The sequence below is a fragment of the Lipophrys pholis genome, assembly GCF_963383615.2.
Source record: "Lipophrys pholis genome assembly, chromosome: 5".
NCBI lineage: Eukaryota > Metazoa > Chordata > Actinopteri > Blenniiformes > Blenniidae > Lipophrys > Lipophrys pholis.
This window is the reverse complement of record NC_137628.1, coordinates 31,745,290-31,769,835: the sequence shown is the minus strand read 5'-3', so window position 1 is coordinate 31,769,835 and position 24,546 is coordinate 31,745,290. Positions and strand designations below refer to the sequence as shown.

Genomic DNA, 24,546 nt, shown 5'->3' with positions numbered 1-24,546 from the left:
CAGCAGAGCTGAACAGACGATCCAGGATACTGGAGGGATTTCTACGACTCTTCTGGGTCATTTTTCCCGTATTTAATTTTTCACTCAGCAACGGGATCAAATGTAAATTACTTGAGTCCAAATGTACTTGAGAAAAAGTTAGATTATTTATTTCAAAAACAACTTCAAATATTACGTATTACTGAAAAAGTAAAAACCTACTCAATTCCAGTAACGCGAGCAAATGTAATTTGTTACTTTCCACCTCTATTACTGTGGATCTAAACTGTACTGTGGTTGGTTTATTACATGACACAAGACAGATATACTTTCATTGGTTTATTGGTACAATCAATCAATCAATCAATCACACATTTCATCCTACAGATATTAGAAAACATGGTCAGTTGTTTGGACATTAAGAAGTGCTGGGTTGGGCCGTCTTGGTTGATTAGTCCTCATGAAGGGCTTCGCTGTGTGTGTGTGTGTGTGTGTGTGTGTGTGTGTGTGTGTGTGTGTGTGTGTGTGTGTGTGTGTGTGTGTGTGTGTGTGTGTTTGTGTGTGTGTGTGTGTGTTTGTGTGTGTGTGTGTGTGTGTGTGTGTGTGTGTGTGTGTGTGTGTTTGTTGTTTTTGCTTTTTTCGACAGAAAATTACATTAAAATTCACGTTTGTTTTGGAATGAAAGTTCACAAAAATTGTTAAGTTAATTCCTCACATGTGCTGGCTGTGTGTTCCCCTGAGGTACCCCACCAGAGGGATCAGTAACGTTTTATTTAACTATATAAACAGCTGTTAAAGTTATATACAACACACAGGTTGAAACATCAGATGTGGAATTTACGTAGCAATGTGATCAAATCCTTCACTGTTGTGTCCTTCAGAGGGGATTTAATAAAGTTGGTCAACTTTATGCCAGTTTAGTTACCTTTAAAATAACTAATGTTGATTTTCACATAAAAATGATGAGTCTCTCCAGTAATTCATAAGTCTCATAAACCAACATTTTTTCTAACAAAATTAATGTTTCGAGCCGTAATGAAAACCTTTGATATTTGGTGAAACAAAATGTTCGATCATTTCTCTATTCTAATCATTCTTCTGATGCGCTGCCAGTGTTACCGTCCTGGCCTCGTGGTCGGCACCCTGGCTTCACTAGAGGGCAGTAACACTGAATAAATCAGGGTTTTCCTGGCCTTCCTTTGAGGAGTCACCATGTGGCTCCTCCTCTGAGCCTCCCTTTGAGTCTCTACTGGTCTCTCCTCCTGCAGCACTTTGACCTCCACTGGTATTCTGCTTGTTCTGGTTCTGGTTCTGGTTTCTCTCTTCGCTCTGTGGGCTCAGCGCCGTCTCCCTGGGGTCGTCCTCTATGATGGAGTTGTCCTCCGATGATGTTTCGCTGTCTTCCTCCTGCTGTTCCTCCTTCTCTTTGCCATTCGTCAGTGGACCTTCGTCAGAGCTGCCTTCCTCCTTGTCACTTCTGGCCTCCTCCACGTCCTCCTCCTCATCCTCCCCCGCAGACTTCTCCTCGGGCCACAGTTGGACGCCCAGGCGGTCCTCCAAGTTGCCGATCCCGGACCTCAGCCTCTCCCTCATATCCAGCAGGAGCCTGGGGGTGGAGCCATCTCCGTTGGCCCGCCGCTGCTTCAGACAGTGCACGCAGCCCACAAACACCGCCAGAGCAACAATGACCAGCAGAATTACCACTAGCAAGGTTTTTTGTGAATGAGCCGTGGGGTTTGGGGTTGTAGCCAATGCGAGGGTGGTAAGTGGAGTGGTTTTGGATACGTGTGTTGTCACATTGACTGATGGGGACGTTGGAGATGATGAGGTGGTGCTTGTGACCTTCGGCTTGCTTGACATTTCCATTGCTGGCTTGGTGCCAGATGGAGTTTCAGAGCTGTTAGTGGATGTTTCCATGTTGATTGGGGGAGAGGAGTTTGTGGGAGTTGAAGTTATTGGATTCGCATAAGAAGTCGTCAGGAGAATCAGCATTGATAAGGACAGAAGTGGGATTGCTTTAGTCTTCATGGTGAGGGTCACTGAAAAGATAAAACATAACCGTGAACAAACAAGAAAAAAGACCCGAGACACAGTGATGGCAAAAACTACACATCTGGCTGAGGATCTTATGTGATTAACGGTGTAAAGTGCTTTGGGACCATTCAAGCAGTGGAAAAGCCCTATATGATAACTTTATTTATATAGCACTTTTAAGAACAGTTGTTGCACAAACTGCTTTACAGTAAAAACACAAACAAACAAAAAAAACATTAAAAAAAAAGGCAAGACAAGCAATCATTAAACAGACGGAAATGATTGGCGACAAAACACCACAGGCCTAAGCGGCTAAAAAGTGTCAGGGAATTGCAGGTGGTACAAAAATGGAGTTTATTTAAGAAATAAAAGTCCAGGGAAACAGACAGGTTGATGGAACGAACTGACCCAGAGAACGGGAGACTTAAATACACCGTGAAAGGGTGGACACAGGTGGAACTCAACGATGGGTTGACTCAGCGGGAGAAGGTCATTGGTTAATTAGAAACGTGAGGCGAGACACACAGGGGCAGACACAGAGACCTGACAAAAAGAAAGAGCATATAAAAGATAATAAAAGGGGCATCATTTTGAGTAAAAATAGATCATTGGAATAAAAACAAGTAAATGCAAGCTTTAATCAAAAATCCAGTCAATAGAAATGGGTTTTTAGAAGAGATTTAAAAGAAGTCACTGCAATATAATGGGGCATTTCCACGAGCAGCTTCTCGGCTCGCTCTGACTCAACTTGCCCTGGTTGACAGGCTTTTCCGTTACGACCTGGTATCAGGCTTTCTAGTACCCACTGGACCGCGCTTTCAAGCGAGCAGAACTGAACCGAAGATGTGACGTCGGCAGATGGCGGGCCGCTGATTGCCCGAGGTGTGACGTCACTAGATGAGTGACAACTCGTTGATAAGAGTTAACCCCGCCAAGTCACAACATGACAGACAGAACAGAGATGGAAGCAGAGAATTCAACCTCATTGACCTTTCTGAAGGCCTCTTCATACTCCATAAGAACAAGACAAAAGTTCGGCACTGCAGGTCCTGCCGAACAAAATGACGTCATTTCCTTCGGCCAGCTCCTTCTGGTCGAAGAAATTTGTTTCGACTGTGCCAACCGCCCTGGCCGAACTATGTGGCTGCCGCACTGCCGAAACTTCTGCTCTGCGCATGCGTGTTCCAGTTCGCTCATGACTATCAGTCATATTTTAATCATATTTAGCTTGTAACCTCGCTACTGTACGAGCGCCGCAGCTCGTTAAAATGTCAAGGCTTTTACATGACGCACCTGAACGCATCACGAACAGCTGTCAGCTCCTGTAGTTAATACCGGACCAACATGGCGCTCGGACAAAAACTCTCTTTTATTACTGAAAAAGTTCAGAGAAATGTATTTCTGAAAACACTGGAGGCCAGAAATAAACTGCAGTTGAAAAGTTTAAACGCCGCATCACAGACGTGTGGTTGCTGCGAGGGGGTGTAGCTGCTGCGAGGGGGCGTGGCCTGCGAGTTCGGCAGCTTCTTATCGGAGTATGAACAGTCCTGCCGAAAAAGCTTTTTTTTCAGCAGCTGGCTGACGTCACTGCCGAATTTTCTTCTTGTTCTTACGGGTTAAAAAAGGGAGAATGCAGGGGCCTTCAGTCTGGTGTTTGACGCGAGCTAACCACCTTGATCTGTCCACCCACACTCTGCTGGCACCACACTGTAATGGAAAACAACCTAAACTGAGTCTCGGTGAGTCGAGATGTGCTGGAACTGTGGAGCTGAAGAGCTGCAGAAGTTAATTCCATTTTCCATTTACGTTTCCCGACAGGCCCCTCAGGCGGCTTCTAAGGCCCAGTTGACAAGGCAGCGATGTACTGAAACCAGTCTGTCGACTTTTCGCATTTTTGTTCGGGAAATATTCTGTTTTCAAAACTTGCTGTCCACACAAAAATACAGAGAAAGCTGCCGTTTGCATTTCAGACCACAAGAACCACCGACACTCTGGATTCCTCTCGTCTTATTTTATATCTATTTGCACATGTGCAGAAGTATTTAATACAATCGCTGGTTGTCAGAGAAATCTTCTTTTGTCTCATAAAGAATGATGAGTAATTTTGCAGTCTGTGTCCAAGGATGGCCTGTGTCAGCACTGTCGCACGAGGATCTTCCTCGAAACAATTCAGCCTTTAAGAAGGACAAACTCCTGGACAATCATGCAAAGGTTGCACTGTGACAATTTCTCTTCTTGCAAGAATAATGTAATAAAATTGTCCTAAACCTTTTCAGATTGCTCTCAGTCTGATTCCTGTGCATTCTGTCTCCGAGGATTTCGAGCTGGAGTACGGATCATCTGCCACACCATTAGTGAACCACTCTTGAAAACACACACAAACAGGCACACACGTTAATGTGTGAACGGTCAGAAATAAAGCACCAAATCCTCGTCCACACGAGCCAAAACGATCTTTTTACTCCCTGTCACTATGAACACGATGCCTGGAGGCATGTAGTACATACGCCAGGCCTTTAGGGGCGCTGTAACTCAGTAGCTTCTGATGGTTGACCTGGAGCATGTAGTCCGCCATTGTTGTTCTTTTTTTCCCCACTGTGAAATAAATAAATAAATAAATTAACAGAAGAGAAATACATAAGCAGAACCTGACCATCCGAACTATGTTTAACAAACACAGGAAGAAGACAAAAAAAACTAAAAAACAACAAATTTTCATATATTTTGGGATTGTCCCTATATTATAACATATTGCCATGACTTAAAGGGAAATATGGAGAAGATTTTGAAAGCCAAACTCTCATTTTCATTTTAGGATATTTACCTTGGAAAAGTGAGCCAGGAAATAACAAGTATGGGTGAGAAGTATTTATGTAGAATAATACTGGTGGGAGGAAAGAAAGCCATCACGAAGAAGTGGCTAAAAAACGAGGCACCTACAAAGGAGGATTGTTTAGAGGTTTATGCAAACCATCAATAGTATGGAGATGCTGACTGTCTCACGTCGACTTGAATCAGAAAAATGTAAAGAAAAGTGGAAAAACTGATTGACCACATATCAGCATGAGAGAAATCTTTACCCACTAAGGACAAGGACATATAAGGAAACCCTCCCCCCTCCCCCTCCCCGCGATATATGCTGCAAGTACATTTTTGGTTTACATATGTACATGTGTAGGTATGTATAGATAAAGGTTTTTGTGTGTACATGTGTATGTATGTGTGTATACTGTGTGTGTGTGTGTGTGTGTGTGTGTGTGTGTGTGTGTGTGCGTGTGTGTGTGTGTGTGTGTGTGTGTGTGTGTGTGTGCGTGTACATAGCTTCTGTCCTTTTGTGTATATTTTTATTGTTGGGGTCTTTAGGTGACATAGCGGACCGTGGTGGGGAGGAGAGGCGGGGCAATTTCGTCATCTTTTTTCCACAGATCGTCTTTTCCGTCCACACCTCAAAGCTGAGTCGTTGTTTTGGAATTTCCCCCCTCTGGGACCCGTGTTAAAAATAAAACTGTCTCATGTGGGTGATCGGCCAAAACCGGCGCGTTCACATGAAGCTGCGTTCTCGTGTGGACGGCCCCTTAGATGTGCAAAACTAACTTTGGAAAGCACAGAGCAGACAAATCCCCCAGCCGGCCTGATGCCCCAGATGGAGTCCTGGACCTCGGACCGGGAATCTGAGGGTATCAGTGCCCACAGTCTCAAAACAACCGTTTGAACCACTACACACAGAAACGAGTCACGTTTCCTGTCTTTAACCCAGTCTGTCCTCATTCCAGTCTGTCTAAAATCCAGTCGGTCCTCAATCCAGTCGGTCCTCAATCCAGTCTGTCTTTAACCCAGTCTGTCCTCAATCCAGTCTGTCTAAAATCCAGTCGGTCCTCAATCCAGTCGGTCCTGAATCCAGTCTGTCTTTAACCCAGTCTGTCCTCAATCCAGTCTGTCTAAAATCCAGTCTGTCTAAAATCCAGTCTGTCTTTAATGCAGTCTATACTTAATCCAGTCTGTAGTTAATCCAGCCTGTCTTTAATCCAGTCTATCTATAATCCAGACTGTACTTATCAAGTCTGCACTTAATCCAGTCTGTCTTTAATCCAGTCTGCACTTAATCCAGTCTGTCTTTAATCCAGTCTGCACTTAATCCCGTCTGTCTTTAATCCAGTTTGTTTTTAATCCAGTATGTCCTGAATCCAGTCTGTTTTTATTCCAGTCTGTCCTTAATTCAGTCTGTCTTTACTCCAGTCTGTCTATCCAGACTGTACTTAATCCAGTCGGTCTTTAATCCAGTCGGAACTTAATCTAGTCTGTCTATAATCCAGTCTGTCCTTAGTCGAGTCTGTCTTTACTCCAGTCTATCGTTAATCCAGTCTGTCCTCAATCCAGTCTGTATTTATTCCAGTCTGTACTTAATCCAGTCTGTCTTTAATCCAGTCTGTATCTAATCCAGTCCACACTTAATCCAATCTGTACTTAATCCAGTCAGAACCACAAGACCTTGAGATTATAGTAGTTTTCATTGACATTGTCATTCACATTTTAACAAAACCTTTTGAAACTAGTGAACCATTTCTTAAATTAAATGTCACTTGTCACCTTGAGTGATGTAAATGTTTCTGAGTGAAAGCTTGGCAGAGCCACACCAGAGAGCAGCTGCAGAGCTACACCTTCCTGACACAGACACGTCGTACGTCATTTCAGAAGTGAAGAATCAGGAGCTCATTAAGGTTGTTCACCTTCAGATCAGAGATGTGAGACACATTAGGACACATTTTGAGGTCAGGCGTAGGTGTAAGATGAGAACATTTTAAAAGTGAAGCGAGAAAGTGAGTCATGCTGTGTGGGTGGCAACAATACCAGCCTGATGCACCAAACACCAATAATGTTTGAACAACTATTAACAAAGTTCAGCCAAAGAAAGGTAATGTTCCCTCCTTTTTAAAGATAAAGGTTGACGTCGGAACACAATCAGGCTTTTTTATTCGGGTGGAAGAGACTTTGCTCTCACGGCATTGGGAGGTCAGGATGTGGTCATTCTTGTGTGCTTTGCACCTGCAACTCTCTCAGGAAATAACAGGAAGTCAACTTTTGCAGCGACTTCAAGCAACTGCCAGCTTCACCTCTAACTGGCATATCTGGCCCGCTCTGGTTCTTGACATGGAAACCACAAGGTGAAAACCCTCTGGTAACACGCATCACTCCCTCTGCCCCAACGGTTAAATTATCGTCAGTCAATGCAGGAACAACACTTAATCACACGCTTTGACCTTTTCAGTATCAAGTGAGTGAGACGTCACAGCAACACCACTGATCAGTCACACATATTAGTGTGTATTGATAGAACCAGTTCATCATTGATTATCAGGAGTCTCTTCTGGTCATCTGAAAGTTGACGAGTCCACATAGCAAGAACATAGACACCAATGCACCATGATAATATCATGTTATTATTTTTGATCAGAAGAAGCTGAGTGTTTATTCTCCCGTTAAGCCTGAAAGTTCTTATTTACAAGTATTTTGATTTTGGACCAGGGGACACTTTAATGCTCCAATTCATTCCACAGTGAAGAAGCTTGTGAAGCGAGCAGGGATTTATATGTGCACCCATTCATTTCTGCATGTTATTAGAAGGTCCAGGCTAAACTGTGTTGACAGACAATGGTTTGTTCAAGTGCTCCTGAAGCTTCTTCATTATAAAACTATCTTTTCACTAAAGTACAGCTTGTATTCCAACAGATCAATATTTTGGCAAGAGAACTGCAATTCTTCCTTCTAATAATAGTATTTCTTTGTAATTCTATTAATTTGGTTTTTGCATAATTTTCACCTATGGAAGACTTCTTTTTTTTTTTAGAAACGATAACCGATTACAAAACGGCTAAACATGATCTTTTTTTAAATCCCTGCTTTTTAACGTACTGATTATTTACTGATCATATGAAATGTTTAGATGCGTTTTTAAAAAACACATTTTTCGAATATTTTAATAAGAAATATACCATTTAATAAATTTTACTTACATTTTAGACCACATCTGAGATACATAGCTGTATTATATCTGTACTATTTGTGTGTGATCTTTGGCCAGGATTTTGGATTAGAGTGGTTAAAAAAAACATGCTTGTCTAATTATCTGGTTTCATCTTCCCAAGAAAATGTTCACATTCATCAGAGAAACTGAAGTCCAGACAATGAAATCTCAGCTCACTACTTCACCAACAGTGCTCTACACTCAATCTGTCTAAACCTTAAGAAAACCTCCCAAAACTGAGGCTTGGACCTTTTTTTTTTTCTTAAATCTATTTTTAATGGCACAGTACGGAAGAGTTTTAGGGCCACTGAAGAAAAAAAAATAAATTCGGAGGTTAAAAAAAAAAAAAACCTTTGTGGCTTCAGAAAAAGTCGAAAATCAAAGTCGAGATTTCTTTTTTTTTCACAGAGAGACGTCTGTCCATCCCTCATCATTTGCCCGTAGATGTGAATTCACATTAAATCACTTAATTCTGACTATATCGGGTTGCTTACTGCTTATGGACGTGTGATTTTACACAGGATTTCCTTGAACAATAACAACACATTTAAATAAGCAGCCGGGATCCGTGTCTTTGTCCTTCGTACTCGACAAACTTCCTCTACAGAACCAGGCAGCAGGCTGCTCTGTGTCTTCTGGTCCTGATACTGATGATAACTGTGTTCCTCTACAGAACCAGGCAGCAGGCTGCTCTGTCTCTTCTGGTCCTGATACTGATGATAACTGTTCCTCTACAGAACCAGGCAGCAGGCTGCTCTGTCTCTTCTGGTCCTGATTCTGATGATAACTGTTCCTCTACAGAACCAGGCAGCAGGCTGCTCTGTGTCTTCTGGTCCTGATACTGATGATAACTGTGTTCCTCTACAGAACCAGGCAGCAGGCTGTTCTGTCTCTTCTGGTCCTGATATTGATGGTAACTGACCGTGTTTATGAGCTCCATTCTGTCCTGAAGCATCTTTTCATCACTTCATTAAACCGCCTGATATGCATTATGAGGAAACAGTCACACCGCTGGCATGTGGAGGGACCGACTGTTTTTTCCACCGTGAAAAAAAAAAAATCTCGAATTTGATTTTCGACTTTTTCTGGAGCCACGAAGGTTGTTTTTTTAGCCTCCGAATTTTTTTTTTCTTCAGTGGCCCTAAAACTCTTCCGTAGCACAGTGATACACTGACTGGTATTTTCATTGATCATGAGAAGAAGGTTAAAGAGCCTTGATCTTTTAAACAATTTAAAAAATTATTTTAAAGTCAAGATGGAGATATCACTGTCAGTTCAGTAGTGTCAGAATATGTGCCTACATGCTGTGTTTTTCTACATGCGGGTATATGTGTATTCACATGTCGATGCATGTACATTGTATATATGTATATTTAAAGTAATATGGTCAAACATCACAAGTTGATAGACCAAATATAGAATTACTTTCTCTATTGTGATAGAAGGAATTTCTGTATTTATTTGTCATGTTTTGAATAATATCCTTCCTTAATCATGATCATACTTTACTACATATTACATTTCATTATATTATTGAAAAATATATGTGAGTTATTTCTATATTTTCAGGATATATATATATATATATATATATATATATATATATATATATATATATATATATATATGTATCTCCCCACTCCTTTTGATGATGCTACCTGGTTCTTGTTTTCTGCTGTTGCTCATTTACTGTTTGATTGGTGAAATATTTTTTAATGATTTGTTGGTTTTGGTTTCGTTGATTTTGACATTTGAGTTTGAGCATGTTCCAAATAAAGAGGAGGCTCCTGTACTATAGGTGAATAATATATGTGAAAGCAGAAGCGTTCCTTCTTACTGTTCTGACTCCATCCAACAATAATGTGACCTTCTAGTGTTGCAAACCTTGTGGTCTTTTTATGAACACAAACTCAAGAGCCTGGCCTGGAGGAGACGTTGATTATGAGTCTATGGAGCTTAGAAACACATGTTACAAAACATTTGTTCAAATGAAAGAGTGAATAATGAAATAATTACACATATTCAAACTAAGAAATTGACAGTCAGATGACTGAACGGACGTGAGGATTATATCTCAATGTTCACGAGATGTAAACCAGACTGGCAAACAAAGCAGCTGGGTTATGTCTTCAGGTTTCTCTCAGTTTGCTTGTAAGTGTGTAAGAATCAACAACTCTAAATATAAAAGTATAAAATAATAAAAGTGCTGACTTACTTGCTGCAAGAATCATCCAGTGAGGTGAAGAGTAGAAGATGGAGGAAGGTAAGAAGGAAGGACTGTGGGCCAGGATGTGAGCAAAATAGTAAATGAAGTATGTGAGAGGAAACGGGGGGGGGGGGGGGGGGGGGGGGTTCACAGTCAACTGCTTCAGAAAACCAGGTTACCACAGTCTGACTGTGCAAACAGGCCTCAGAAGTGAAAAAAGGATCTGTAGATCTGCTCACATTGAACATTTCTTTGTATTGTTGCTTAGGCCTTATACTCACTCATTCACCCCCAAGTTCCTTACTCACTTATTCACAAGCTTTTTATTTGTGTCCTGTTCCTCATTTTCCCCTAACCCATCATTTCATCAACCATTGGTAACATTTGGTAACTTTCCTGTTTTTTCCGGGTGTACTTGAGTCCACTTCATCTAATTAATTACATTTAAGGTACTTCTTTGCTACTCAAAGGTGTTTGAAAGGTGGCAACATTTCATTTATCCAGGAGAAACATATTTAATTCATAGACATCTTGGTGCCTTGATCACAGATATTAGAATAACTCTACCAGAAAGAATCTTTAAAACATACTTCCCATAAAAGGGATCACTTCTACACAGAGAATAAACCAACACACAAAAACAAGACTATCATCAGTCATTTCCACTTATTGACAACCCGCAGTTGCCTATCAGACCAACGCTCATCATAGGCGAGATAAGTACACTCTGCCACTCTCTCTCTCCCTCTTCTATTCCTCTCTCTCCCTGTCCTATCCCATGTACTTCTCCCACCAACCGGTCAAGGCAGATGGCCGCCCTTCCAGAGTCTAGGGTCCGCCCCACGCTTTCTTCCTGAAGAGGGAGTTCTTATGAACTTTTCTTCCCACGAGGGAGTTTTACCTGGCCAATGTTGCTTGTTACATCTGCTGCTTTGGAAGGGTTTAGTTGGGTTCTGTTGTACTCTATCATTGTAAGAGCGCTTTGAGATGTTTGTTGATGTGATTTAGCGCTTTACAAATACAATTGAATTGAATTAAATCGATCACACCAAAGTTGATATGTTTACAAACAAGCTGCAATGTCAACATTTGACCGATTCAGCCTGAAAACAAGCCAGACTTTCTCAAAGAAAGCGTCTTCAAGCCACGAGAATAGTCTTAAATGTTGTGAAACTGACCGCACGATGGTTTTTTTTCCAGTAGCAAATGAAGATCTCATGAGATCGAGTGTACAAACTGGATCTTATGACACAATGCTTTGGGATAGTTCCGGAGTTTCGATGGGCACCATGATGTCAACACACCCGGGGATGTTCCACAAAATTTAAATGATGGAAGTAAGTGTTTGTATGAGTGTAATGACGAATTTCTTTCAGAAAGGTATTGACAATGTATTAGAGATGCATCAACTAAAACTGGCTCCTAAATTTTCAAATTTTTCATGTGTGGATTCTGGTATAGTAACTTTAAAGGTAAAACAGTACTAATCGTCCCCATACCTGGAATGACGTCCCAGAAGTGAAGACAGTCTGTCCTCTCTCTCCCTGGCTTATTTAGTTTAGTTTAGTTTAGTTTAGTATTTAAAAAGTGTGTTGCTCCAACCAGCCAATCAGAAATCAAACCATCATCGGGGGTTTAGCCAATCTCAGTCAATGTAGGCCCTCCCTTTGACCCTCCCACAATTTGGCACAATTTTGTGCTCTGGCACATGGCACAACCAGAGGAAGAATTTCCTCTTCTTCCCAAGAAGGGCATGTGTGGGCGGAGCCAGTCCAGCTCACACAGACACAGCAGATTCTGAACGCAGCTCCTATGATCCAATATTCAAATGGAGGAAAATCAGGGTAAAGCTGGATTTGGGGCAATAAACTTTGAATACAATGATTTGGACCAACGAAACCCGTGTGAAAGTGTTGAAAAGCTGGATAACATGACTCCTTTAAATGTTCCATAGTGTGATTTTGCTCAATTTATGAGATTGTTCCAGCTCAAGAACCCAAAAAAAGATTTGAAGGTGGATTCAACAGTTTATGACTGAAACCCCAGGATTGCAGGTCCATGCCATTGTAATGATTATTTTAATCCATTTAATAGAATATTTAGATAGGACATGATTAAATGATATAATACTTTTTTTTCACCATCCTGACTCACCTTTGTCAAGTCACTGGAGAGGATTGACAGGTGACCAGTGTGATCACCTGTTAATCCTCACCTTATCTCTCAAAATTCATATAATAGTCCGTCAAAGCTTGATCCTTTCTCTTAGGGAAGACCAACAAGTCCAAACAGTCTGTTTTAAATCAAGGTTTTCTACTGTTTTTTATTGTGTCACGTTCATTCAAACACCTTTGAGTCAAATGTGTCGCTGCTGTTGCGAACACTGGTGTCGCAACGGGATACCATAATGTTGGGAATTAACTATATGGGCAGTTTGATCATTATTAAACATTATCGATAGCCAAAGGTAGTTATTAGATATGCGTCGGGTAACTTTGGGGGACCACCTTTTGAATCTTTACAATCTTCATTTGTGCCTGAGCATCTCACAGCAGGGGGTTATTATTATTTTAACTATAAATTCAAATTCTTAATTGTTTAGTATATCTTATGAGACTGAATTGGCTATCATTTCCTGTTAAACAGGTGGTGCTCCCAAGGTATCTGATACAGATAAGATTGAAATGTCAATAACATAATTAATAACTAATAATATTATAAGATAATTATTAATCATTCTCGATAGCCAAACTGCCAAAACCCAACATAAATGGTATGACGGGATCCTTATGAGATAAGAAATCCCTACATAATTTTCCACAAGGAGTAACTCCTCTCCCTGTCACTTTCCTGTGGCAGATCCGGAACTAGATGCTTGCTTAATTAAAATACTCATCAATGTGTTGATGGAAGTGATCTGGATCAAATATTGTCATGTCTTCTGCTAAAAATGTCAACTCTTTAAAATGAAGGCAGTCTAGTTTCCTCTCTGAGACTCCGTTTAAATGACAACGAATGCGAGTGTATCCACAAAACTTTCTTCACTTTTGGGGGGCCCGTTGACACCGGTGTGGGGATCCACTGTATCCACAATGTTTTTAATCCAGCTCTCAAGGTGAAAAGATTCTTTCACGGCCGTGATTTCCTCCTGCAGAGACTGCTGGAGGCTGTGGAGCCTCTTTGTTTTCCGCAAATGTCTTTGCTTGTCCGCGCTTCAAAGTCGAGCCGGCATTTTAAAAATGTCCCACTCTGGAACCCGAGCTTGAAAAAGATATATTATCAAGCTCCTACAATGTTGTGCTGTGTTGATGATTGGCCAAAAATGAAGCCTTTACCTGAAACTGCGTTATAGCATGAACAGGCTCTGAAGCCTCCACAAACAGCGCGATTTTCAGCCGTCTGAAACAAATAATCTAATCGAAGATAGAATCGTTCTTAAAATCTGCAGTCGTGGCTCAGCTTGGGCTTTGTGTGTACTCTTGTACAACGGCTGAGGTATCAGTCAGAAGGCTGCCACCACCACTGGTCTGTCTGATATTTGAGGAGTCATAGAGGCCGCTGTTGCTGCAACCTGCAGCCTGTTTGTTTGGTTTAACAGTAGATGCTAACGTACAATGCTAGTAGATGCTAACAGACACTAACAAGATTCCTTTCAAGCTCCTGTTGCAACATTACCCTCCAGGTTGTCCTCTCCCTCTCTGAGCCACCACCACGTCCATATTCTCCTCCTTCTCTGTTTTTGGGATTTCTTTCCAAACACATAAATACCACAAGACAGAGTTCGTGTGTGTTTTGGTACACACGTGATTGCGCAACCCCCAGAGTGTGAAAGGTCAGACTCAGTATCTCAACAACGACCCATGGATAGGAGCAGGATGTTTTTACCTTGCTGACCCGTTTTCGGTTGCATCGACAAAATGAACGTAATATAACAATGAACCATGGGATGCAGTTTGTGCATTACCCTCGCAACTGATTGGAGGATTTATCTCTTCATTGCATTCAGCTGGACTCAATCTGCTAATTGGTTAGTTCAGTAAAACCAAGTTTCAGGCTTTGTGCAATGGAAATTATAAGCTGGTCAAAATTAGTGAGTACCTTTGCCAATCAACATTGTGGTGAATGTCATGGACACATGTGCCCAGTCCACATGGGCTTATATGACACTATATACATTAATAGGAAGAACACAGTCCTGGTACATCTTCAATGTAACACAAATATTTAAACGGAGTCAACAGTCTGGAGACAAAGTTTTCAGTCTCATTACCCAGGCTTTTTACACATATACATACACACACTCAGCATATCACCTTCTGCCAACCAAGAGACCAGGATTATTGCATTCAATTTTTCCCCAAAACATAATTCTTAAATCACTAAACAGTGGACAATAGAACATGAAATTAAATTCATCCTCCACCAAACATAAGTCACAAATATTGTATAGCCTGTTCTCTTCAGAGACCCCTTTGTAATGACCCACCTCCACCTCTAGGGGCAGCATTCCTGCTCTGAGCTGAGCACACACAGACCTCAGTCCTCTCTCTAAATTACAATTAACACAAAGTTCTGTGGAAAAAATATTTTTAAACTGAACGTAACTTCTCAATTTAGGTTTATTTAACAGGTCAAGCTTCCAGTGCTCTTTGTAATTATGAAATATTTGTCTGTGGTTTGTTATTTGACACCGTAAACTATTTAAAAACAATGATTATGAATACATTTTTGTAAATATTTGAAGGACCTCATGAGACCAAGGGTATTTATGGGCTTTATCCCAGTTAAAGACTTTCCTGGTGAGTCTACCCTCTGGTAAGTGCATCATTTCAGCCCACTGCTCCACCACACAGGATTCCCAGCCCATGTCTCCCTCTATGGCTGCCTTAGAGGTGAACTTACAAAACCCCAAACCCCTGCATCATAGAACAACACAGAAGCTACCATTGAGTCGTACTGCTGAGTGAATGTAGTGAAACTCAAATCAGGACATAACTTCATGTTAAGCCCCGTTTCCACCACACAAAAAGTGTAGGGATGGAACGGAGCGGTAGGGCAAAGTGTAAACAGAGCCAAATCTGGTTTGCGTTTCCTCTGTAGAAAGTACAGTTAAAATATAGGCAGGGTTGAAAGCTCTGGAGATATGTGGCATTGCAACAGTAATCTCAGCCAGGGCGGCAGATCTGGACCTTATGAATCCTCTATTGTTGTTGCTTACAAACTCCGCTTTGCACTAGTTGTTTTGTTAACTTTTTTTGCAGCCACAGACCCGCAGCTGCAACTTCCGTGTTGGTTCCGAGAGAGCGAATGTCGGCCTGGCAAAGGCGCTCGGCGCCAGTGTCGCGCAGCTGGATGTGACAGCTGCAACGTCCGCGTTGAGGCAGGGATCGTGGACGTAATGCGACTCGGTAGCGCATCGGTTACGACTGTAGCATCTGCTCCCGAGTCCCGGTCTCCATCCCTGTCTCGCGTCTGCTCTTTTGGGACCAACATGAAACTTGCGCAGCAAAGAAAAAGAAACAAAATAAACTCAACCAGTGCAATGCTGAATATGTTAACAACAGAGGAATAATTCAGCCGACACATTAAAATATTGAGGGTGTGTAGTAAATCTCTGACCAATCAGCAAACGGCTCTTCAAAATCGGACCTGTTCTATCGTCCTGAGTACCCCAACGGAAGGGTGATCAAAAAGCGTGAACCTTTGGAACAGTTATTTCCGTAAAATCCGCAATTCTTGCGGTGGAAACCCAAACTGTACTGGATCATCCCATTCCATCCCTGGAATGTACTCAGTCATACGGCCTTTGGCCTGCTGTGATAAATTCAAGTTAGACTAATGACAATAGAATCCACACACTCTGAATTGAACTAAATATGTGACTGTTACAAGTTTCAACAGGGGAGGTAAACTTGAAATGCCAGCAGGAGCAACAGTGTGACACTATGGGGGCTTAAAATTTAATCACCACTGTTACCTTGAAAAAGTAATCCAATGACTGACTACGAGTTACTCATTTAGAAATCAACTTAGCTACTTTACTGATTGCTTGCTTTAAAAAATAACTATGTTTGATTACAGTTACTTGTTTAGTTACTTTCAGCAGCTGCCAACAACCACCCAAACCCCCTTCACTATCTCAACATCAACTCTACCACACTTACTGGTTTTGCACCAAAGTCCAGCTTTTGTTTGGGTGGTGGTGGTGGACTTTTTACTAAGGTAAGGAAAATTACAAAAATAGTATTACATCTCTTGTATTAATTGTTGCAATGTTGAGGTTCATCTGTTTGTTGATATTCTTTTTGTGTTACATGAACGCACCATGAGAGTGAGTTGGCCTGAGATTGGCTGAGAGTGGAGAAGGGGGCGGGGTCAGATGCGCATGAGGTGTGTGTGTGTGTGTGTGTGTGTGTGTGTGTGTGTGTGTGTGTGTGTGTGTGTGTGTGTGTGTGTGTGTGTGTGTGTGTGTGTGTGTGTGTGCGTGTGTGTGTGTGTGTGTGTGTGTGCCTTGTTGGAGGAGAAGGAATAAAGGAGCAGCCGGTTAATCTTCGCGTGTTCTGTTCAGTAATAAAGCGGCTTTGCAGACAAGAAACTCGTCCTGTGGGATACACAGTGACTTGGATAAGTAATTTTAATATGATTACTGGCTTAAAAACTGTAATGCGTTAGAGTACTAGTTACTGAACGAAGTGGTCATATGAGAGTAACGAGTTCCTAAGAAACATGTTACTGGCATCACTGTTAATCACACACTGTCTGCCAATTGGCCTTAGATTTGTAAATAAAATAATTCTCATCACAATGTACTTTTGTAAGTACAACTGAATGTTGTACCAGAAAGACACTGGTGGATGTGAAGACTTCAGGCAGTCTCACCTCGCAATCAAAGAATTTTTGGTTTGTCAAAAAAAATGTATGCTGATATTAATATTTCACAAATATAAATCAAGGTCAACTCTGTCTACCTCACACGGGGCACCATCATATGAACATTGGTATGCATTAGGATATGTAGGAATAATTCTATGGACAGTTTGATCATCGATAATGATGAATAATTATCAAAGATAGTTATTAAATATTAACAAAAACAATGGAATCTTGTATGCATCAAAAAACCTCTGAGGCACCACCTGTTTAACAGGAAATGATAGACAATTTGTTTCTATCAGTCTCAAAAAATATGGATTCCCAAATTTGGAATTTGAAATAATAATTAAATTAATAACAATTGCCTCAATAAATAGTAAAGCCAGGCTAAAGTGGTGAATTAATTTCAGAGTTCTTTATACAGAAGAAGTCGACATTTCGTTCACCTTTGCACACATTAATAAGGCAGAAAGTATGATTTCAAAAATTATATTTATTCACAATGAAACCAACTCAACATAGATTCTAACTAACTATATACAGCTTGGTCTGTGTATATGTGTTTGTGTTGGCGTGTGTGTGTGTGTGTGTGTGTGTGTGTGTGTGTGAGTGTGTGTGTGTGTGTGTGGGAGATCGAACAAAAGCCATGTCTTTCTGAGTTGGGAATTCCTACTTATAAAACACAAGATGGCTAAAGTGTGAAATTGGCTAAAACTGAAGCTCATTTGTAAATTTTACCTTTATGCATCTGCCTCCCAACAATTTTCCAGGTAGGTATACCCTTGTTGATCTTTATTTGAACTCAAAAATACTTAAAAAATATGGATGTATCCTGATTTATTGGCCCAAAGTATGTCCCCAATGGGAAATTGGAAAAAAAAAAATTCAAACACAGGTTTCTTCAACAATGTGAGGAAACTAAAATGCATTAAAAAAAATTTATAAAAATGAACAAAACAATAAAACAAAACAAAGTTTTAACATTAGAAACAGTTTTCTTTTTCAGCCTTGAGGTGGAGCTGCTTGTTAGAAATGACTGACTAGAAGAGTGTGTGCAGATGATCAGCTGCACACATCATACTAGTAACACTTTCACACAGACAGCATGGGGCATCGGAGCAAGAGAAGATATTACTCAATACTATTCACTGCAGGTAAGATAATTTCTATTATAAAACTTTAAAAGTAGCCCACAATGTCTTAGAACATTCAGAGAAATAAATAAAAGAGAAATTACATAGCAAGGAAGTCATGAACTTAATTTCTCAACCAGATCAAATAAGAACTCAATTTCAACCACAGGTAATCAGTCTGTATGAAAGTCATAAAACTGAAAACAAAAAGGATTAAAAGGCTTTAAAATAACAAACTCCAGAACTACTGGCTTAATTTACAAAGCTCTTTTGTGAGGTTGTTAAGGCGCATGCTCCTGCAAATTAACTGCACTTTCTTTTAGAATTTTCCCTCTTGTATCCAGAATGTATTTTGAAAGTGGATTGATCCACAAGAATCTGGCTTCCCTGTAAGGTTTTGACAAATCAGAAATCGGAGAAGGGGTTCAATGCTTTCTCAGAGAAACTAACGAACTTCAAGGAAAAGGGAGTGGAGCCACTGTTTCGGTGTCAACTGGGAACAATTAATTATATAATTTGAAGCCGATTTCACAAATACAAATTGGTTCTTAGTGAGCTAAAGTAAATTAAATTTCCAAATCCTTGTTTAAAATGTAACAAAAAAAAAAAGTGGAAATATGGTGGCCAGAAAGAGAAAAGTAGATGAAAAAGAGAATCGGGCCCAATAGCATACCTTGGGGTGCCCCACAGAGCACATATACAACACCTGATCTAGAATCATTCCTTCATGAACATACATGTATCAAGAAAGAAACAATTATTTTAGCAAATATATGATCTGGAAGGTCTTGTTTGTTTATTGCCCATGGTGATTAATGGGGGGATTGCCAGTGTGTACCTGTACTGCACAAAGACTTAAACAGAATTCTATCTGCAGTTGCCAGACACCAAACTTCCTGTGCTGAGATGACCTGTTGTGGTTCACAGGGTTTTTCACATGCAGCAGAGGTGTGTTTATTTGTCTGTATGTTTGAATTGCGATTGTGGCAGGAAACCATCGAGTGCCCAACCAAGGTGTAAATGAATGTAAAAGGCAGTGGCTGAATTTACACGGATTTATAACTGATGAACTGAAATTTGTTCTGTGGTCACATGTCTGGAGTCATTTAGAGGAACAGAAACAGCTTCACTTTGGGATTCTGTTGGATTTCTACGCTAAATGACTTTACATCCACAGCCTCTTCTCTTCATGTGGGTGAACGTTTCACAAAGCCTGACCTGATGCAACATGTGTTGAAGACGCTTTGTGCTCATAACTCACTTGTAACCCAGGTCTGAATTAGTACTATATTAAATATAATATATTTTTATATATGTATAAATAATATATATTAATATCTAAAATTGTCTGTATATAATATATTGGTTTTCTTTACGTCTGAGCGTCACCCTGTCATGTGACAATTTTATATATATATATATATATATATACTATATACATCACGTGTATTCTGCAGCCAATCACGTTGCTCGTTGAGTCTCTGCCGCTAGTTAGAAGCCTTCCAGCGTGCCTTCTCTTGAGTAGCGTGTTGGGGAAGCACACTGGAGAGCTGCCACAGTCCTCATCCACCGCGGCAGTAGAAGTCGGTTGGTTGCTTGGTATGTCGGGATTGTCAAGGGAATGGCCAGGTCCCCATGGTTCTAGTTGGGGACAAAAAAAAACGGATGGCAAGCTAAATTAACCCGGAGCTGAAGAACCCTGGTTGCACCTTCCACTGGTACTGGTAGGAGGTTGTAGCAGCCTTAGTCCACCTCAACGTCCACACACATACTCAAGCGTACACCTGAAGCTATTGGACATTGATGACCCGTTGGATACTCATAAACTCTTGAGACCGTGTCCGGCCTAACGATCTGAATGAACCATATCGGTGCGCTAACCGAGAACGGGGTGTGTGGAGGTTAGGACCAACCTGGTACCTATTCAGCGGGAATTCCCATGACTGTTTCTTTCTTTTGATTTTCTTTTTCTGTAAATATTTAACTCTAGTTCACTGAAATTCTGCAGATTGTACATATTTTGGGTACTTCTCATGTTATGTTTTGTTTTCCAACTTGCACTGTAAAATACAAAGTACCAACCAAACTCCCACCTTCTTTCTTTTATTATGGCACTATCACCTCCGAGAGCTGAACCAGGTCTTCTGATCCAGCTCAAATTATTGTTATACCAGCTACATTACAGTAAGCATTTTCCTGTGTACATGTGTACATTGTGTGTAGACACAGGCTGCTCAAGGCTTCATCACCTACTGCTGATATAAAAGTTCTGCAGTAGGACTGTTCAATTACAGAGAAGACTGACCAGCACGTATTACATTTGAGCGTTACTGTAAAAAAACACACAGAAATATTGCAGAAATACCTGGAAGGTACCTGGAACAGCAGGATGTGTTATTGCTTGGCCAGTTCAACCAATCAGCCATCCCACTGGCTCTGATGGCTCATGTTTAAAAAAACGTCTTAATTCTTTTTCTTTTTGTATATTGGGCATGTTGTAAAGTAACAGTAGTGTTTTTGTATTTTTTAATATTAAATACAATTTCTTTTGAATAGGAAGATTGCTGAGCCTAAGTCTCAACATCTGTCTTGATGATTTGGAATTAGATTGAATCAAAGGGGTTTGTGACGATCATCGGTACAGAGTCTGAACCAGCAGCTGGGAATCAGACGTCCAACTATCAGGCTGGTAGATAACTCACTTTAACATACTTTAGCTCACTTTAATTCACTATATGCCCAGTTTCAATAGGTTTGCTGAGAGCGGCCACATTAATATGTATTTTCTACTCTTTTTGCTGAATTAGGACTAAATGTTTTGACAGCAGAATGCGGCAATGGCAGTACATGCAAACACATTTTGATAATCCACTTCCTGCCTATTCTGGACAGTTATTGATGCAGAGTCACAGCATTTTTGCTCTTAGTTTTGTCTTTAGGAGACAACCTCTATTGTCTGAAAGCGGAGCGCAGAGCGAAGACTTTCAACTCATTTTAGTTTTATGTGTCACACAAGATTCAAACTCATGTGGGTTGGAGAAAACGCACATACAAAAATGGCACAACACTTTTTTTCTCCTTTTGTTTTAGTGCAAACCTGAACAACCTTAATTTTATTAGACATATAAGAGCGATTTCAAGATGTTATGTTGAAAATATGTTTTTTAAAACACCTCTGGTGCAAGAAACTGCAAAATGTGAAAACATCATATCCCACATGCAACCAGGGTACACTGCATCTGGTTGGACACATTCAATGAGGAAATATGGGACGTCAGACATTGTCCAGCTAAACTGAATGTGATTTGTAAAGGTACCGTGAGCAGTCGTTATCGTTCTGTAGCTGCGCTGTACGAGGGAAAGTAACATCATGATAACAAGCAGCAACTTTAGCGACATACTGAATATAATGTTGCAGCCAGCCAGCGGTGGAGTGGAGGGATTATGTCACCTAATATTCTGTCTATGAACTATATCGGCCGCCCAGCTATCAGACAAAAAAGCCACTGAAATAATTATTTCCAGTTATCTTCTAGCAGCTTCCGTTTAACTTCCTACACCTGATAACAGCTTCTGGATATTACGGAAGAGTTTTAGGGCCACTGAAAAAAAAAATAATAATTTGGAGGCTAAAAAAAAAAAAAAAACCTTCGTGGCTTCAGAAAAAGTCAAAAAATCAAAGTCGAGATTTTTTTTCTTTCACAGAGAGACGTCTGTCCATCCCTCATTATTTGCCCGTAGATGTGAATTCACATTAAATCCCTTAATTCTGACTATATCAGGTTGCTTACTGCTTATGGACGTGTGATTTTACACAGGATTTCCTTGATTAATAAGAACATTTAAATAAGCAGCCGGGATCCGTGTCTTTGTCCTTCGTACTCGACAAACTTCCTCTACAGAACCAGGCAGCAGCTGCTCTGTCTCTTCTGGTCCTGATACTGATAACTGTGTTCCTCTACAGAACCAGGCAGCAGGCTGTTCTGTCTCTTCTGGTCCTGATACTGATGATAACTGTGTTCCTCTACAGAACCAGGCAGCAGGCTGCTCTGTCTCTTCTGGTCCTGATACTGATGATAACTGTGTTCCTCTACAGAACCAGGCAGCAGGCTGCTCTGTCTCTTCTGGTCCTGGTTCTGATGATAACTGTGTTCCTCTACAGAACCAGGCAGCAGGCTGTTCTGTCTCTTCTGGTCCTGATATTGATGGTAACTGTGTTCCTCTACAGAACCAGGCAGCAGGCTGCTCTGTCTCTTCTGGTCCTGATACTGATGATAACTGTGTTCCTCTACAGAACCAGGCAGCAGGCTGCTCTGTCTCTTCTGGTCCTGGTTCTGATGATAACTGTGTTCCTCTACAGAACCAGGCAGCAGGCTGCTCTGTCTCTTCTGGTCCTGATACTGATGGTAACTGACCGTGTTTATGAGCTCCATTCTGTCCTGAAGCATCTTTTCATCACTTCATTAAACCGCCTGATATACATTTTGAGGAAACAGTCACACCGCTGGCATGTGGAGGGACCGACTGTTTTTTCCACCATGAAAAAAAAAAAAATCTCGACTATGATTTTCGACTTTTTTTTCCACAAAGGTTTTTTTTTTTTTTAGCCTCCGAATTATTTTTTTTCTTCAGTGGCCCTAAAACTCTTCCGTAGGATATTGACTCTTACTACTCCGATGATTTTATTAACGATCTACCAAACTCATTCCTGAGATCTCCAGAGCACCGCCATCTACGAGCTCCTCCAGGAATGGCTCGCAGGCGGCGTCTTCTCTTTCTCAGCATCTCTTTTATTGCTGCATATACAGTATGTCCTCTTCTCTCGACCTCCTCTCCACCAAAAGCTGGGTGTAGTCAGGGTGTAGCTCAGTCACATCTGTAGACTCATCAATGCCTGAAGATCTGCATGGTGCACTCTGAACAGCTGCATCAAGCTGTGCCAGTACACCCTCAGCTAATATTTCTGATTCTCTGCTTGTGGTTGAAGCTGACATCGGGATTTGATAGATTTTTCCACACATCTCGTCTTTTTCGTTTCCTTCAAAAAATGTCTCAGCGACAGTGTTTAAACAGTCCGTTACAACTGTCCCATCATTAAAAGTTGACCCAAATCCACGATACTTTTAATGAACATCCGTTTGCAGGTTGCTGTGCTGTAGATGTGTGCGTGATGAGTCGGGTAGATCTCTCATACTGGCCTCGCAGTTCGGTTATTCTCAGCTCGGACTTCGGAGGATAAGTTTGCTGAAAAGAGCCGTGCTTTGTTTCATAGTGTCGCTGCACTTTGCCACTTTTAATTAAAGCCCGTTTCCAGTGCATATGAGATGCTCTGGTTTGGAACTGCCTGCTGGAAGAATGTGTTGCGTTGTTGAGTCATGTGAGTCCGGCCGTACGTTCAACATGGTCATTTCTTTTATTAGCCCCCGGGCATAGCCACAACACCATTCTAACCTGCGTCCACCTGGTGGTGTCATCACGTCATCGCTCTCAGTACAAATATTCTATTACGAGATTACACCCCTCCTCCCCTTTCTAGAATCAATGGGGTAGACCACTGATCGACTTAGACCTCAGAGGATTATTCTGCCTCTTTTGCTGGAAGGTCTGCTCCCTGTTTGAACTTTTTTTTTTTTTATAAATTGCACTCTGAAAATATAAAAGTAAATATTACACAAAGTATCGTGGCTCACATAACTACTAAATATTCAACTGCTGTATGTAAACATTTGACCTTCACAGTCTCAAATATCAGTAACAAAACTACCAAACAATCGTTTGAATATTTTTCTTTTTCAAACATTGTCCCCCCACAATCTAATATGTCCAACCTTGTGGGTGTCACCAATTGCACCATTGGCTTTTCAATTGTTGCTTTTTTCCCCCTCAAAGACCAGAAATGTTCGGAGGACTCCTGCAAACAAAAGAAAAGGAAACTATTGGATTTATGTTTTTCAAGAGTTACTGAAATTCACAACCCGTGCTGGGACATAAATAAATACATGTATTTGTATAAGTTACATGTTAAAAATCCCAAATATAACTATTTAGTTACAATTACATATGTACTTAAATGGGTGAGATTCAGAATACACTTACATTGATTAATTGAAATGATCACTTTTTTAATACATTATAACATGAATTTGTGGGCTTTGGAAATAAAATTCTAAATATTCATGTCAGTAGGATGTACATGGACAAAACCTTTTTCTTGTAGATTTTTTGGCACAATGGAAATATTTTATTATCACTCTTCTCTACGAAGCAGGGTCAAGGGTTTTATGAACAGAGCAGCTTGC

At 40.8% G+C, this 24,546-nt stretch overlaps 1 protein-coding gene across 1 annotated transcript; it reads right to left on the bottom strand.

Annotated features, from left to right (window-relative positions):
* Nucleotides 1-306: 306 nt before the first annotated feature.
* LOC308110482 (uncharacterized protein) lies at nt 307-10,334 on the bottom strand. Its single transcript, XM_080464790.1, has 2 exons — nt 10,251-10,334; nt 307-2,018 (listed from the first exon to the last, which is right to left on the bottom strand). Exons 1-2 carry the CDS (start codon nt 10,264-10,266, stop codon nt 1,132-1,134), a joined length of 903 nt encoding a protein of 300 aa, XP_080320916.1. The 5' UTR covers nt 10,267-10,334; the 3' UTR covers nt 307-1,131.
* Nucleotides 10,335-24,546: the final 14,212 nt, after the last annotated feature.